Source organism: Homarus americanus, unplaced genomic scaffold (genome assembly GCF_018991925.1).
Source record: "Homarus americanus isolate GMGI-L3 unplaced genomic scaffold, GMGI_Hamer_2.0 scaffold52512, whole genome shotgun sequence".
NCBI classification, from domain to species: Eukaryota; Metazoa; Arthropoda; class Malacostraca; order Decapoda; family Nephropidae; genus Homarus; species Homarus americanus.
Window position 1 is genome coordinate 16244221 of NW_024735442.1, and position 16808 is coordinate 16261028.

General features: G+C 36.0%; 1 protein-coding gene across 1 annotated transcript; it reads right to left on the reverse strand.

The window, feature by feature from the left end:
- Window positions 1-1655: 1655 nt before the first annotated feature.
- Window positions 1656-16504, reverse strand: LOC121871073 (integrator complex subunit 14-like). The gene is made up of 12 exons (XM_042373191.1): window positions 16413-16504; window positions 14763-14965; window positions 13432-13602; window positions 12925-13089; window positions 12027-12110; window positions 9333-9443; window positions 8255-8396; window positions 7554-7663; window positions 5081-5192; window positions 3927-4036; window positions 3060-3188; window positions 1656-2900 (listed from the first exon to the last, which is right to left on the reverse strand). Exons 2-12 carry the CDS (start codon window positions 14943-14945, stop codon window positions 2676-2678), a joined length of 1542 nt encoding a protein of 513 aa, XP_042229125.1. The 5' UTR covers window positions 14946-14965; window positions 16413-16504; the 3' UTR covers window positions 1656-2675.
- Between the last annotated feature and the right edge of the window lie 304 nt (window positions 16505-16808).

The window sequence follows — 16808 nt, forward strand, 5'->3', positions numbered from 1 at the left end:
ATCACCCCCTTCATTTCAAGCACAGCACTGTACAGGTATTCAGGTTACGGGTGAACTCTGAAAAAGTGTTGGGTAAGCATGATGCTGTATTGCCTCCCTGATCAGGCAAGGCCAAGCTCTCCCGCAAGTCCTTGAATTTGGAGGTGAAGCTTGACATACGGCGTCACAAAAGCGGTGAAGGGTCAAGCTACATTGCCTCCAGCCTAATTTTCCAATGCAGAGTGAGTGACATGTCTGTCCTAGCAATAGAAGAGACACATGATGCCGACTTTGCATCTGACATGGACTTGGTGAGTGTTACTTTACTGTAGTGTACTGTAGTTTATTATCATTATAGCAAATTATCATTAAATACAGTTATTTAAATGAAAAAATTCCTCGAAGACTGATTCTCGTGTTACTCTTCGTTTAGCCATAATTTCACTTAATGTTAGGTTATTTCAGGAACACAACCCCATCATTAAACAAGCAATACCTGTATTTAAAAGAAGTATGAACTCATTTCTCATGCAGAAGAAACATATGACCCTTACTTGATAGGTGCTTATTCCATTGTACAACCTGTGGCATCATATTCAAACATGACAAATCTGTTCTGATTTATGTTTCCAGCTTGCCCTGTTACATTTGGCATCAAAGCTACAAATTGTTAATTCTGTATATGCATTACGGACAGCTGGCAGCCTAGAACATACTGGTTCTCGTACCTTTGGATCAGATTTCCACCCGTGGAGTGACTGGGGTGAATGTTAGTACTGTACAGTATAATTATAGCAATACCCTTTGCCTACTATGAGGGATGGAAACATTGAATTTGCCGAGTTGAATCCCAAGATATTTTCTAGTACAATATGGTCTTGTCAAGTTTGGATGAGTTTTAATGTAAAGATTGAAACTTTCTTTGCTTTAAAGTACCAGATGCCATCCACATCTGGATTTATTAGATGAAAAGGCAAAAAAAAAAATGATAGCAGCAATCAAGTCAGCTGCCTGACCCAACCAGCTGCTATGCAGACTTTACCTACATTACCTATGCTATTGTAGCAGTTGTGTGTTAGAGTGCTGTCTTTGATTAAGTTGTGGGTTTAATATATACTGTACATGGAAGTTTGGCTGAGCCCATTGCATAATTGTAAAACATGCCTTCATGCCCACATAATAAGGCCCATTAAAAAAAATATTTTGGGGGGAATTTGGGATAAAGGATCCTCGATCTGTATATATTTTATGTTTTAAAGTGTATTAGGTTGGTGTCTTACATTTTAAACCTACAGTGTATATCCCACAATAGGTTTGAAGAGATTACTTGGCTTTATAATTTGTAAAAGGATATTAATGGAAACTCATAATTAATAACTGTTTGCATTATGAAAAAAATATTCATTACATGTACAAATATATTCAGTTTAGTCATTTGAGACTTTGTCAGTATATTGGCAAGAGACAGAATACATATATGAAAGAGGGTCTAAATGATGTTGTGAAACATGAATGGGGTCTAAATGATGTTGTGAAACTTGAGTGAGGGTCTAAATGATGTTGTGAAACATGAATGGGGGTCTAAATGATGTTGTGAAACTTCATGACAAACAGTTAACACATTATAATAATGTACTATAATGTTCATGTTAAATAGGACAATTTAAAGTTTCATAGGTTGTGTTATAATTTAATTCAGTACAGTGGTCCCCCAAATGATTAAAAATTCTCATGATGATAAATCAAACCATTCTGACCCCAAGACCATATTTCAGATCCAACTCGATTTCTATTGCCATTCTCGTGTGCAACTTCACCAAGTGTTTGCGAGAAAACTCTTCCTGTAACCATTTGCAGTATTTTCCCTCAAGGTATTAAGAGCATCAAGATTAATGCACTCTAGTGACAATTATTTGTGTACTCTTTCAAATAAAAGTGCATTGCCATTTTTTCATGTACAGTTGGGGAAAATATTCTGCCCCACATTGCTGTAGCCAGTGGACACATCCGACAACTCTCTTGTCGTAGCAAACCTTTATGAATGAACTAGCTTTAATGAACCATAGTGAGGGTGACATTTGGATGAAACCAGTTGCTTTAACGGTTCTAACTTGGTAAAGGTTTGCTACGTGCTCTGTTTGTTACGACGAGAGTTACCAGACGTCTCCACTGGCCACAGCAATGTAGAGCAAAATATTTTTCCCCAACTGTACATTATAGTGATGAGGTCCCACCTTCCATATATTTTACTGAATAACACTCACCATGTCTTTCAAGATGTCATAATTTTTGGGGGTTGAAACATAAAGCTAGTACTGTACTTTGGTAAGTTCAAATAAGAAGCAACAGTGGAGGAACTCCTTCCCCAGCATCCACCCAAAAAGATAGAATTGTTGGATTGCCTGACCAAGACTGATGATAGCAATGTCCAATGTTATTTGTTGTACTTAATGTGAATGACAGGTATACCATATGTATCATGTATTTTCAAGGCTTTATTATTAGACAAATGTACACATACTGATAAAAAGTCATCAATGAGGGGTGACAAAATTTTGGGAGCTCAACCCAACTTACCCCCATATTTCCCTTAAGTTGACTTAGATCAAATACACATTCTTGACTCCCTTTTGGTATCTAACTTCGAGATCAATCACGGACCACTGTACTGTTAAATGATAAATTATAATTCACAATCAATCATTCCCTGAAAATGTAGTTTTGAGTGGTGCAACATTCTGTCTGATGTCTTTTTTGTCATGGTTACGCAAGGCTTCATAAGCATGTTGTAGTTGAATAGCAGCATCTGGGTGAGCTGTAGATGGTAGCAGTGTACATTCTCGCTCTAAAACATTTGCCAAGCCTTCCAGAAGTTCTCCAAAACCATAGGAGAGTGCAGCTTTACGCACGCGATTCAGTTCCTGTTGGTAAAGTTTATCAAGATTAAAGTACTATAAAGTCCATCTGAGATAATAATTGTACTATATTGTGCTTAGATATTTACATTAAATTTTATAACACGTCTTGCTGTTCTTTAGTTATTGCTACATTAACCTTAAAGAATTTAATATTTAACACACCTTGTAAAAACTCTGGGTCTTATCTGGGAGTTTACGAGCATGGCGAAGGATCTTTTGAATATCTGACTGGAGTCCTCCTTGCCGTACCCATACAACACAATTCAGAGCATAACTCTTCTTTTCATGAACCTAAAATATAAAGTTTATGATTGAAAGTGGGTCCCATAAGCCTGATGGCCAACTAGAAAGAGTGTGTTGATACAATGCACCTTACACTAAACTTTCCATACACAAAAATGTAGCATGGTTGACACTCTTAACTTATCAACTGTAAAATAAGGTACCTCTGTACAACTGGGTGCCCTGGGACTGAATCAGCAACCCTTAAGACAGGAGGCAAGCACATAAACCACTCACATGTCAAACTGCTATGATATGATTATAAATCCTATAAACCAAATTTAATAATTGCAGAAAATCCAGCCCAATCCAAAATGTACACAACTGTACTGTACATACATTTGAATACACACACACACACACAAACCCACATACACATGCCTATACACAAATGCATTCAGATGCCTGTGCTGCCTGGACATGGTACATCTTATTTCATCACATACACTCACTCGCATATATGCACATCATGTGAGTCAGCTGACTTATAATCACTCTCCAGTTCAACTCCATCAAATTCCACCACATCTCTGTTGCTGCTACAGTATTATCATATATGGGTCATCTTCCTCACAACCGCAATAGCTCCTTGATTTCCTGGGCAATCAGACCATGGCTGGGATGATTAAATGCACGTCTACCCTCAGCCATGACTCAGAACACACTAGCAGGACTAGAAATAATTTGTGGGTTGCAGCTGCCTCCCTACAGGATTTGTTTATGTGGCAATAAGATTCAAAGTGTTACCTTCAATGGGAATGGAGAAGAGGTGTCTGATGGTCCATAAGGATTTATAGGTAATTGTGAAGCTGGTCCAAGATTTGATAGTTTCCCCATCCATGGAATGACATCTACACCTGAAATCATGACACAAGACATTTAATTTTGGAGCTATTAATTACATGATATTTGAGAATTATTCAAACTTATTAAATACAAACTTTTATAGGTCAAAGACATATTCATATAATCATAGCACTTATAGCACTCTAGATGTATTCCTGTAAAATGGAGCGCCATGAGAAACAAAGGTGTACAAGATCAGTATAACATGTTTCCGACAGATATGTGTTCATAAGTGTTATTTCTTACCATGTAGTTAACTTGCCATAAATATTGCTTCTGTATTCCCCCTGCCTGGCATGAACCCAATCTGCATTAATGTCCACTCAATCACACACTCCATAATTTTCATAAACTTATCAACAGCTTCAGACCCCTGTAGTTCCTATGTTCAAGTGCATCAACTTTTCCAGTGTAAGTATTCACAACCAAGCTCTTCAGCCAGTCAGCTGGAGCAACATACTGTTATAATGGCTTTTGTCAATCTGACCACCATCAAGCCAACATTTTCTTATGCTAGAGCTACCAGCTGACTTTCTATTCTTAATTTTTCAATCACTTGAGCAAGGTCATTGCACTGGCTCTGCTGCTTCCAGGCTATCCTTGTCCAATTCAAACTCCTCATTCAACAGAGCATCATAGCATTTTCTCTAAGCATCCATAATTTCCTCATAATGAACCACCACATTTCCATGGTAATTTCTCAAGCATTGCTCACCAAGTACATCCTTGTTTCCACCCACTATATACCTTGGTACAGTATTATGTATACCTCATCTTCAGGATCCACACCATTCAACTTATCTGCAAATGCATCTATTACATATATAAAAATAGTAATTTTAATGGTTTTAAAAAATACAAAAAGTTACGTAGTCACCAATGCATTTAGTCAAGAGCTTGCCTAAAGGTGACCATCATCTGTCATTGCTCCCAGCACAATACTACTCCTGCATGGAGCCTGAATATGCCTGGGTAAGCAAACGTTTCCAATTGAATAAGAACCTGACAGTGTAAAGGTGTGAATAGTGTGTACATCACAATACAGATTTACTCACCTGGTACAAAGAGAGATAACATAAGATTAGATTTTTTCTTGTTGTCTGCCCAAGAATACAGAATGCCATGCCAGTTATCTCCAACCTGACATAACGCCACCATGTTTTCACGCTGTTAACAGGAAAAAAATATATTTAAAAGATAACAATACATGATGTACAGTGTCTAAAACAACTATCTGTGCATACTTTGTGATAAACAATATGAGACCATGGACGATAAATATTCGTATATGAAGGCTGTCACATGTAAAATTTCGGAGCATATCGACCCCCACCTGCACCGATAGTTGTTATAGCTACTGTACAGTCTCGTTCAAGATTCTTCGAACACTGCTGGATACAGCTGGTAACTCAAGGCCATTTGTTTACTATAGTATGTAGTATAATATAATACGAAACAACAAAGTCCAACCATTAACTAAGTAACCAATAATCTTTTACATTCATTCATAATTTTTACTACGTACTATAGTAAACAAATGGCCTTGAGTTACCAGCTGTATCCAGCAGTGTTCGAAGAATCTTGAACGAGACTGTACATATTAACTGAACACTTATTATTATATATAGCAACCACCTGCATTACAGACATTCAGGTTGAGAAATTTTGTTTGTGTGAATTTGTAAATCATGACAACTAATACTGGAATACAGCACAAAAATTTGACAAGTAATATGGAATGAAAAATTTTGCAGAAATAATAGGTTTATCATATGATTTGTTCTTGTATGTATTTCAAACTGCCTTTTGCAATGTTCCTTTGTTGCCACCTAAGTGGATGACTTGGCTTATTTCAACATGTAAGTGACTAGGCTTGCAGACCAGATGGGGTGCTGGGGGTTTGGACCCCCTCTCTCTCAAAAAAAATTCCAATACTGTACTGTAATTTTTCTTTAATGCAGTACTGCATTTTTCTACAGGTACTCCTCGACTTACGACGGCCGTGGTCGTATAAAATATTTTTCACGTTACGTATTTTCGAGTCCTGATGTTAGTGATCGCTCTGTGTACTGAAAAATTTTTCGTTTGTAATTCCCTTTAAAATGGCTGGCAAGCGTAAAAGTGAGAGTTCTCGTGGTGCTGAGAAGAAAAAGAGACACCCATTTTAGAATTTCTATGTATTATTTTCGCCTTCTCAACTTACGACCTGATCGTCGGGGAAAAAACCCCGTCGTAAGTCGAGGAGAGACTGTATAGTACATAGTCATTACTATTGACCTCGGAATATCTCCTAATGTTTCCCCGCCCACAACTTCTTGGATCCTTCCTTTTGATATTCTTGGATCTGCCCCTGGCTTATTTACGGTACAGTAGACCCTCGCCAACCATGGATTCCATGTACCCATGGTTTACATTCTGTATACAATTTCAGCAACTGCTGCATTTAGTTCTATGTATCTGCGGATTAGCAAGGCGTCTTTATCTTCTGCGGTCTAATGCAATCCTCCGTAAATGTGAGGAATAAATAAAAATAATATGAATAAATTTAATGGGTGTAAAAATAATGCATTGCCATTTGACAATCATTTCACTCCATACCTGTATATGAGACAGGAGCATCCTCTCCCAATCTTTGTGCTAACTCCTGCGCACGAAGAAATGCTTATTCTCTTATGCTTTTGACCTTATGATAATTATTATTATTTTTTTTTTGGCACATTCTGTATGAACAATTGTGTGAGCATGTAAAAGAGTACAAAAAAAATTTAAGAGTTGAAAAATAACTATAACACAGCTTGCTTGGCATGGTAGGTGGAGGGCTAGGGGGATGTAGCTACAGGGACAGTCTAATTTAGCAACATACGAAGTCCACACATACTTTCACTTCACACCCATGGTCTTCACTTTAATTATTTTATAGCAACATTTCATCTCCATGGAGACATACAGTAAAAATTTTATTACTGTATATAATTTATATTAAGCTATTTTTATATGTACAATATATGTATTTGACTCAAATTTAATTAAATGTACAATACAGGCATTTTTTATTGAAGGAACAGGCAACTTAGACTTTGATGAGTGTTATCTGCAGCTATGGAACCTAACTCCCATTTCCTATTAGCCTTTAATCTTGCTAACTGCGGATTTGCCAACCACAATGTTTTTCAGGAATCTAGCCCCCACGGTTGTCGAGGCACTACTGTACAATACGCTTTTTCAGTTTTCACACATATTATACCATGTTATACTCAGGACTGCACAGTATAGTGTATCACCCTTGTTCAAGGTGTCTGAGGAGAAGCCATTAACTTTATTATGGGGAAGCCACTTTTACTGTACAAAAGGGGTCAAATGCAAGTGACAGTGGCATTACTAAAACAGATCATACAGGAATTACATTGGATGTAAAACTTAATTTGTTACAGGTGTATTGTATGTGGGTGAAAAACTTAGCCAGATTACAAAAGGGTTTACTTCATCTACAGAGGGTACAATATGTGATAATAATGATAAAAAACTTACCTTTAGTCCACCATGAAGCAACACACAAAATGAAGGTATTTTCCCTTCATCGTTACCACTACTCTCGTCATCACTCCCTGGATCCGCTTTTGGCAACATGACCATGTCACCTGAAAAGGGGAGAAGGTGAGCAAAATACAATTTGTAAGTTTCACTAAACTGAAAGAGATATAATTTACTCATATTTATATCTGTACTTGCATAATACTTTGTTTCTCCAAACAGGTATAGTTTTGTGGGAAAAAGGTGAGGAAACAAAAGCACTCTCCAAACACCACCCTCATTATACATCTCTGTACAGTACTGTATAATATAAAAACTAGCACCAGATATCCATTACATCCATACTCACACACATCTTGGTATAGACATTAGAAATGGACAGAAGAACAGATGCCATATAATGCCATAAACTCACATAACTAAAATGGTCAAGGAAAGGTGCAAATGAATGTACAGTTTTTAAAAGAGCTGCATCGATAGGCGAGAGGATTAAAAAATAAAACAAATATCCATAATACGTGATGAACATTAGACTAGCTAAAAGAATCTGCATTATTACAGATGTGGAATACTCAGTCAAGTTTCACTAACTGGAGCCTTTTAAACCAGTCTTACCCTTATAATATGCATATCTTAATTTCTTACAACAGGATGTTTGACCGATAAAATAAATAACTATAGAATTCAAATAAACGAACCCTTTGCAGAGAGTGGAAGAACCAGATGCCTGGAGAAAGCAGGCGGTGAGGACACATCTCCAGTGTTGAGGAAACCTAAGACCTGGATGGCAGAGTCCACACTTACGCGCATCACTTCAAAGTCGTGGTGACGGCAGTAAGGCTAACCCCCCCAAAAAAATAAACACAAAAATAAACAAGGAATAGGTAATAATATTCTTGAGTATGGAGAAAAATATTGCATTGGAACATACAATACAGGAGTGCTTTGAATTATGTTGAATCGTTTTAAGAAAATTCTCTAATAAGAACAACAAAAAAATTCCAGCACTGATATATGAATGCAAACCATGCTTAGATAAAAAAATAACAAATATTTTTTGGAGCATTGGAAGATGCTATGAGAGCATCCTATGCTGAACTTGGATACTATGCAGTGTACAGTAGTATAGTGCAGGCTAGTGTGTGTGGCAATGTTTCTGTGCTTATTATAATCAAAAACAAAGTTTTAATTGTATCTGTTTACATTGCACGTGGTGTGTTGTCAAGTTAAGACTCATCTTTGTAGCTCTCTCCCTACTGGGATGCTGTGAGCTTTGTTACGATTATTTTTCAGCTCATAATTTCGGGTAGATATTTACCAGACATTTGCCAGGAATCAAACATTCTAGGCCCATTTGGCCACTGAGCTGACCTATGTATAAGTCAATCTATACCATGTACAAAATAAAAGGTCACAATTATCTTAACATGCATAAGTTAACTGTGCAAAAACAATACCACATAAATTGAGGCTTTATTGTATAACATCATCTGAACATTTTAGAAATACAGTAACTCCATCTGCAGTTTTGAATTTGGTTTTACAAAAACAAAATGGCTACTCAAGGCTGCAGTTTATTTAGACTTTTTTAAGTAATAATTTGCTCAATACAAACATAAATTTCCACCGAATGATTACTGTATATAAAATTTTTCAAATTAACTTGATCAGTGATCACAGAAGAAAAAGGTTTATATCATTGCAATGTAGATACTAAACATTTACTAAGGGGGATAGCCAAACCACTGCAATAATAATTTGAAATGAGGAACTTACCTGAGGTGGAGGTGATAAAGTGATGGGGGCTGACAAATTGCCACAGTGGAGGGTGCCAGAGTAAGAAGAGAAGTTATTCTTTATCAGTTGTTCAAACATCTCTGTCACAGTCTGTTGAAAGAAAGAAAAAAATATATGATGCAAAAAAGATCATGAATATTATGTCACCTCCCTGTACAGTTAATCAAAATAATTACATATGTCTTAAAATCTTTAAACATCTAAGTGTAGTGATGGTCATCTACCAATCAAGTGTTCAAGTACAGGAAATTCCTGTGTTCACTTGTACTGTATAAACTTATATATGAAAACACTGAAAAGTTTGCAGGCACTGAGTTGAAATGTGTGAGTTTACATGTGAGGGCAGAGAAGTAAACATTATATCAGATATGTCATGATCCGAAGATCATATATTTTTTCTAAAATAGATGTCTTCACGGGCATAAATTGGCCATGTTCCTAACCTACACTATTATGAGAGTTAGTACAGTACAGTAAAGCCTCGAATAATGACGGTAATGTGTCCTCCAATATTGCAGTGTAAGGTGAATCATCGTATCGCAAATCATTAATTACCATTAAAATAAAGCGATAATAATGAGATGCGTTCCCAAGTGTGACCTTTTCATATCTTTAGTGTGGCTTTTTACCCTCTTTTCCCCCCAAAACAATACAATTAATGAAAATTGCAAACTCTATTCTTCAAATAATGTTTCTGGATGCACCTTATACAATACTATAAATGAATAATAATATGGTCACACAAGAGGAGATGGAACGCCATTGTTTCGTTAGTGTTTACAGCCGGGAGTCCGGGACAATAGTTCTACATGAGAAAATAAGACCCTGGTTGTAGCTGTAGTAAAATTAATGTAAAAAAATGAATATATATGTTTTAAGTAATGTTAATAAATGTAAAAGTAGAAGTAGCTAACCACTAATGGCAAAGAAAAAAAAAGTGAGATTGATTGGGAATGTCAACATATACGTCCGCATTTAAGGATACCGCGTCATTTATCTTTTTTTAAGAATATGTACAAAAGATTCATTATTGTTTATTACCGAATATGTATTTGATTGAATTAATCTTTATATACTGTATGCGAAATGAACAATACAATTCATTAATAATACGTAGAATATTAAAACACACGAGAGGATAAGGGACGGCATTGTTGTCACTGTTTACACCCATAATGTCAGTTATTCACCTGAAACTGAAGAAAATAAGACCTTGGTTGATGTTGTAGTAAAAATAATGTAAAAAATATGTATGTTTTAATTAATGTTATTTAATGTACAGTTGAAGTACCCACTGATATTACATAAAAAAAAGTGAGATTGATAGTGGGACGCCGATGTATACAGTACGTGCGCACTCAAGGAAACATAGTCATTTATCTTAAGAATATGTACAAAAGATTCATAATTGTTTATTACTGAATATGTATTTGATTGAATTAATGTTTATACTGTACAGTTTATGTGAAATGAACAATGCAATTCATTAATAATACGTAGAATATTAAAACACACACGAAGAGACAGGACGGCATTGTTTTCGTGAGTGACGATGGTTCTACATAAGAAACTGAAGAAAATAAGACCCTGGTTGTAGCTGTAGTGAACTTAATGTAAAAAAAAAATTTAATACCTGTATGTATGTTTTAAGTAATGTTAATAAATGGAACACTAGAAGTAGCTAACCAGTAATGGTAAAGAAATAAAGCGAAACTATTGGGAACGCCAACGTATGTACAGTAAGTGAGTACGTGTGAAAACATATCGTCATTTCTCGACATATGAATATGAAAGCAACACTTATTTACTGTTCATATATGTTTTAAATAATACTTACGAATGTAAAACAAACATTCTACTCACCAATAGTGGTAAAGTCTTAAACATAAGGACAGCCAATGATGATGTGTGAGTTTTTACTTCGTCATCAGGTTCAACTCCGGCTGAAGCTTTAGCTTTCCATAAAACTGTTACTGAAGTTGTTGTTGAAGCTGCTTATGATGATGAATTTGATGTTCTAGCTGAAGTTGTTGGTTTAGGCCTTCAAATAATAAAGCTGTCGAAAGAACCTTGCACAGCTGCTTTCTTTTCTCATTATACATCTTTATGTAGAGGTCATTTGTGTTTATTTAAATTTTAATGCTTTGTTCTGTTAATGGATCCACTTCAGAAAATATGTTCATTGCTTGCTCCATATAATATCCACATACCTCTCACCTTTTTCATATCGTTTAAACACATCTAGTTTCTTGGCTAAGCTTAAACACTTTTTACTTTTGAGCCAGCACTACTCTCACTGCTCTCTTGCTCATGTTTAATAGGGAAGCAAAAATGCTGTAAGAAACCTGAGAAAGTTTTTCTCTTTTTCCTGTTCAGATGTGTGAAAACAAAGGGCCCACCAGCTGCGATTGTTTATACTAGTGATGCTGGCGTCACCACTAACAAGCCCGGCTGCCTCCGTGCGCAAGGCGTGTTTTTTTATTTTTGTCATAAATACGAAGAAAATAATGGCATAAATTGAATTGGGTCCTAAATTAACCAGGGTCTTAGACATGAATCTTCGTTGGTTGAACCATTGTTATCGAAGGCTTTACTGTACCTGTATAGTATTCCTCAAATGAAGCTTTTACTATACAGTATTATCAATGTACAACTACTGTCCAATTTACTTACCTTCTTGTTGAGACCTCCCTCAGGAACTAAAATATCTCCCTCACCATTCAGTTCTATTAATCTCTGATACAATGGCTTTGATATCTGAAACAGAAATTCAAAAAGAATATTAATTTCAGGACTCTGAAGAAATGGAAATATTAAGTATTATGTGTAGTATCTTTCACATGCAGTACACTACACAGTCTGTATCCTATTCTGATTCCTTCTTTTGGGTAAATGAAAAATGTGATCAGTATATATTTCATATCAAGTATGTATACCATGCAGTACTGTACTCTGGCAGTACAGTACTGTTCAGTATTGCAATACTAGTCCTATACTCTACATATACTACAGTATTGACAAGTTTCTCTCAATAACGTGAAATAAAACCGGCTAGTACAGTACACACATATTCTGTTCTGGATTTATGTATGAACAAGTGAATCTAGCCTGTAGAAGCAAGCATAGACCTATCTACCTGTCCAGTATTACATATCTTTGCTACTCTCCTACATTTGTGTGGTAAGGATCGAGGAGAATAGAAGATTCAGAGTAAGGGAAGAAATAATAGGGTAAGTGGTGCATCACAACAGAAGTTGCTAATAAAGTGTTAGATAATATCCTCAACATGTATATATTCAGGATCAGGTATACAAAATGAATCACTAGCCTCCACAACCCTTCATTTCAATTTGATGTACAGTACACAAAAAATACTGAGTCATCAACTTGTTCATATACAGCAGCTACATTATTAGATCGTGAAATAACATGTTGAATATAAAGAGTTGCTTCTAAATAATGATTGTCTGTGGATCAAATGTTTCTGGAAATATTTTACAAACTAGGTCACCCCTCCACTCACACAGGGAACGAAGCATCACAGACATACCATAGGCCTGGATTACTATACCTGAAGACATGGCTCATTTGGGTTTGTGATACAAACAATGTTGAGCTTCGCAGGAAAAGGAAATGGTAATGGAAACTGTGATGCTCCTCGTGAGTGAGACGACATCATTGCCTTCTGGAGTGTGTGTTGTCCAGTACCTGCATTGCCATCAGTCACTAAAACAATCTGAAAATTATGATAATAATTTATTCACTAATATCTAAGTTATACAGTAATGTAAAACCAAATGTTTATAAATTTTTAGTAAGATATATGAAGAATCTGACAACTTATTATTACAAAACAAATCCTCTATCACATACTCGGTGGTATGACTCTGATTTACAGTGATTTGCAAAAAATAATATGGTTGTACATTACTGTATATGTCAAACACAGACTAACAAAATATGAAGTAGTTTACAGAACATTTGCGGTAAAGTGTGTAAAAAAATCTTATGGCAAGAATTATTATCCAGAGTGCAAACAGTCATGCATCAAGTTACAACTCAAAACTTCTGACATTACCTGACAAGGTGTTCCATTTCCCCACTCCTCCAGAATATGTTGTGCTGCTCCCATCAGCCCCACCTCAATACTGGTCTTATCACATTCTTCAACTAAATTCAGAGAATTCTTGATGGCTTCAAAATCTCTTGTGAATGGCATCAGAACTTTGTGGACAGATGAGAAGACAATCTGTGCAGAGTAAAGCAGCACAATACATTTTTTGTGGTATGGATTAAACGAATGACTGTACAGTACTGTATTATTTCTTTGATCATCATGTCATCTTGTGTTCCCACTCTTCAGCATGTTTTTACTTTAATTTACTATAATCTTGAATATTAATAAGAGCATACACAGCAATTGCAAAAACTGCTCATTCACTTCATCACTGATGTACTGTAATTTAGACATAATGCAGCAGCAACCCTCACACAAACAAAAATACTGACTGGATCAAGGTAATTGTAACAATAGCATTTTGTAATATACAGTACAGTAATTCCTCTTTTAACGTTGCTCCCGACAACATTGTTTCATTATAACGTCACTATTTAAATACCCATGATTCGGACAACGTCCCACCGATTCGGTATAACGTCGTCACGGACTACTTTGTACGGTGCATTACCCTCTCTCACCCAGTTAGAGTGGGAGGAGGAGCCACTCTCCTGCCCTCCTCTCCACTACCCACCACACGCTCACTCCATCTCCGCCCACCAGTGAGTACAATACAAAATATATTAGTTTATTTATCTTTTTGCATGTACAGTACTGTATAATATATACAGTACAACTGCTCCTCGACTTACGACAGGGTTGGGGACCCAAATCCAGGTCGTAAGTCGAAAATGCTTAAATAATACATAGAAATTCTAAAATGGGTGTCTTTTTTTTTCTTCTCAGCACCACAAAACTCTCACTTTTAAGCTTACCAGCCATTTTAAAGTGAATTACAAACGAAAATTTTGTCAGTACCTTGCGCAATCACTAACGTTGGGACTCGAAAATACATAATTTGACAAAATTTTGGTCCGACTGAAGCGGTCGTATGTCCGGGTGGTCGTAGGTCGAGTATGTCGTAAGTCGAGGAGTAGCTGTACTATTTTCTTTCAAAATTCCATTGAATTTATGTATATGTAATGTATCTTATGGGGCAAAGGGAGGCTGGGGAACATAACTCCCGTATTTGATTTATTTATTATGGAGAAAATTGATTCCATCAACGTGGTTTCCGTCAACGTCACAGTTTTCAGGAATGTAACCACGACGTTAAGCAAGGACTTACTGTATATGTTCCATATTAAATCATGAATACATTGTATCAAAATTCATCAAATATGCTTCCTTACCAGAGAAGCAAACTCTAACTTGCAATGTTGGATGAAATGATCAAGAAGAATGTTACAGCCATGAGCAGCGAGGTCCTTCCGTAACAATAGGCTCTCTACATCTTCATCCTCTTGGCAAGGGCTGGCTATGTCCACTCCACGACTCATGGACAATGACACATCCAAAATAATCACAGTTGGCATTTTTCTGTATGTTCTCAAAGCTGAAAAAGAAATAAGAAACAAGATTTTTCAGGCAAAATTATATATTGTACAGTACTTATGGGATTTGAATCCAACTACTATATGAATCTCATTCTTTACACATACAATAAGTTCAAGAACGAATTGCATGAAAAAATAAAAGGAATTTGCGCTGGTTAGAACCACAAACACTTTATCAGGAAAGTGAAGCCTATGGAAATGAAAACAAAAGACAATGAATGCAATATTTATGCTAAAAAACCTCGACATGACACTCCGTTGTTTATTATAAGTTAACAAAATTTATTAGTTTAACAGCAGATGTAAACAAGCAATGCCACGGGAGAATTATCAGCAGAATATTTACAGTAAATAGTTAATTTCTTCACATATAAAGCATATAGAGACATCAAATTACTGCCATATGATTAGTTTTATCCTGTAATTTCCTGCATCTTTCATGCTCTGCCCATTACAAGTTATTTATGATTGTGGATAAGAGAAAAACAATTTTAAAAAAATTCTTAAAACTAAAGGAAAAGGATGTCATATAATTTTTATTAGTTACCATCATCCAAACAACAACTGTGGAAAATATAAACGCCTTAAGGCAGATTCACAAGACCCATTTCTGTTCCGACCATCAGGCTGTCGGCTTGGCGCCGTCAGACTGTTGTGTATTCACGCGACACGTTCCCGGTCCGTCCAATACCGTCATTCAGTGCATGACGGGTCGTGTGAACAGTTACATTAAAATGCACTTAAGAAATGTTGACGGCGTCTAGCCGACGGCCTGATGGTCGGAGCAGAAATGGGTCGTGTGAATCGGCCTTTAAGGTGCTAAACGTCTGATCCACTATTACCAAACAATATTGTCTGGCGATGTTAGGGGCCGCCTCCATTACCAGAAACCAGAAGTAATTGTTAAATTTACATAAAACAACATATTGCTCAAGCACTTTTCAACATTCTCATTGGGCAAGAAAATATCCCGCCCCACCATTTTATATAGTACAGAAGGTAGTTAATTAGTGTAATTCGTGTGGACTATTACACAACTTACTCCTTCCCTTTTTTTTCGGTCTGACTAATTACCCAAATGTAGCCACAATGAAGTCAAATGATGGTCGTACAAGCGTAAATCGGACTGATTATCACTTCTCGATTATTATTTGGTGTCAAAGTCACAAAAAATTGGTAAATTTAATTAAATCTGAGTTGTGTTGTGTTAGGTTAGGTACGGTTAGGTTAGGTTAGGTACATGCACTCGATCTATTAACTCAGATTAAAGTAAATTTTCCAATTTTTTGTGACTGTGACACCAAATACTAGTCGAGAAGTGATTAGCAGTCCGATTTATTCATCTAGGACCATTATTTGACTTCATTTGGCTACATTTGGGTAATTACTCGGACCCCATTTTTTTAATCTTCCTGGTATAAGACATCATTTATCTCCCAGTATTACCTGTATTTCTATATTTCTCCCCAACCAATAACCTCTACAGTCACTGGTAGTGTCAGTCACCCTCACACCTGCCCCCAACCATAACAAACAATGTCGCTGGTATAAAATAATCTTTGAAAGGTTTACTGTTTATAAATTATCAATATCTTATATCTCATATGAAAACTTTTAATCAATGCTGAATTGTCTTTAAAAATCAGAATTGAGAATGTTAACCCTTAAAATTAACTAAAGGAAGGATATTCTTGTATATCTATTAAGTTCTTTTTCTCCAACAATTAAAAAAAATCATCTTAGCTGACACAAGAACATAGTCATTATCTACAAAAAAATATAAAAATATATAAATAATCTAAGATATGTGATTTAATTACTTTGTTATTGTTGAGAAGGTAA

What these genes read in the sequence shown, in the direction of transcription:
- LOC121871073 (XM_042373191.1), bottom strand. Translation starts at nt 14,945, where the DNA reads ATGCCAACTGTGATTATTTTGGATGTGTCATTGTCCATGAGTCGTGGA. An exon ending in AGGGAGGTCTCAACAAGAAG is followed by an intron (nt 9,444 to 12,026) that starts GTAAGTAAATTG and finishes TTCTTTCAACAG; the next exon opens with ACTGTGACAGAGATGTTTGA. An exon ending in GTTATCTCTCTTTGTACCAG is followed by an intron (nt 4,037 to 5,080) that starts GTGAGTAAATCT and finishes TCATGATTTCAG; the next exon opens with GTGTAGATGTCATTCCATGG.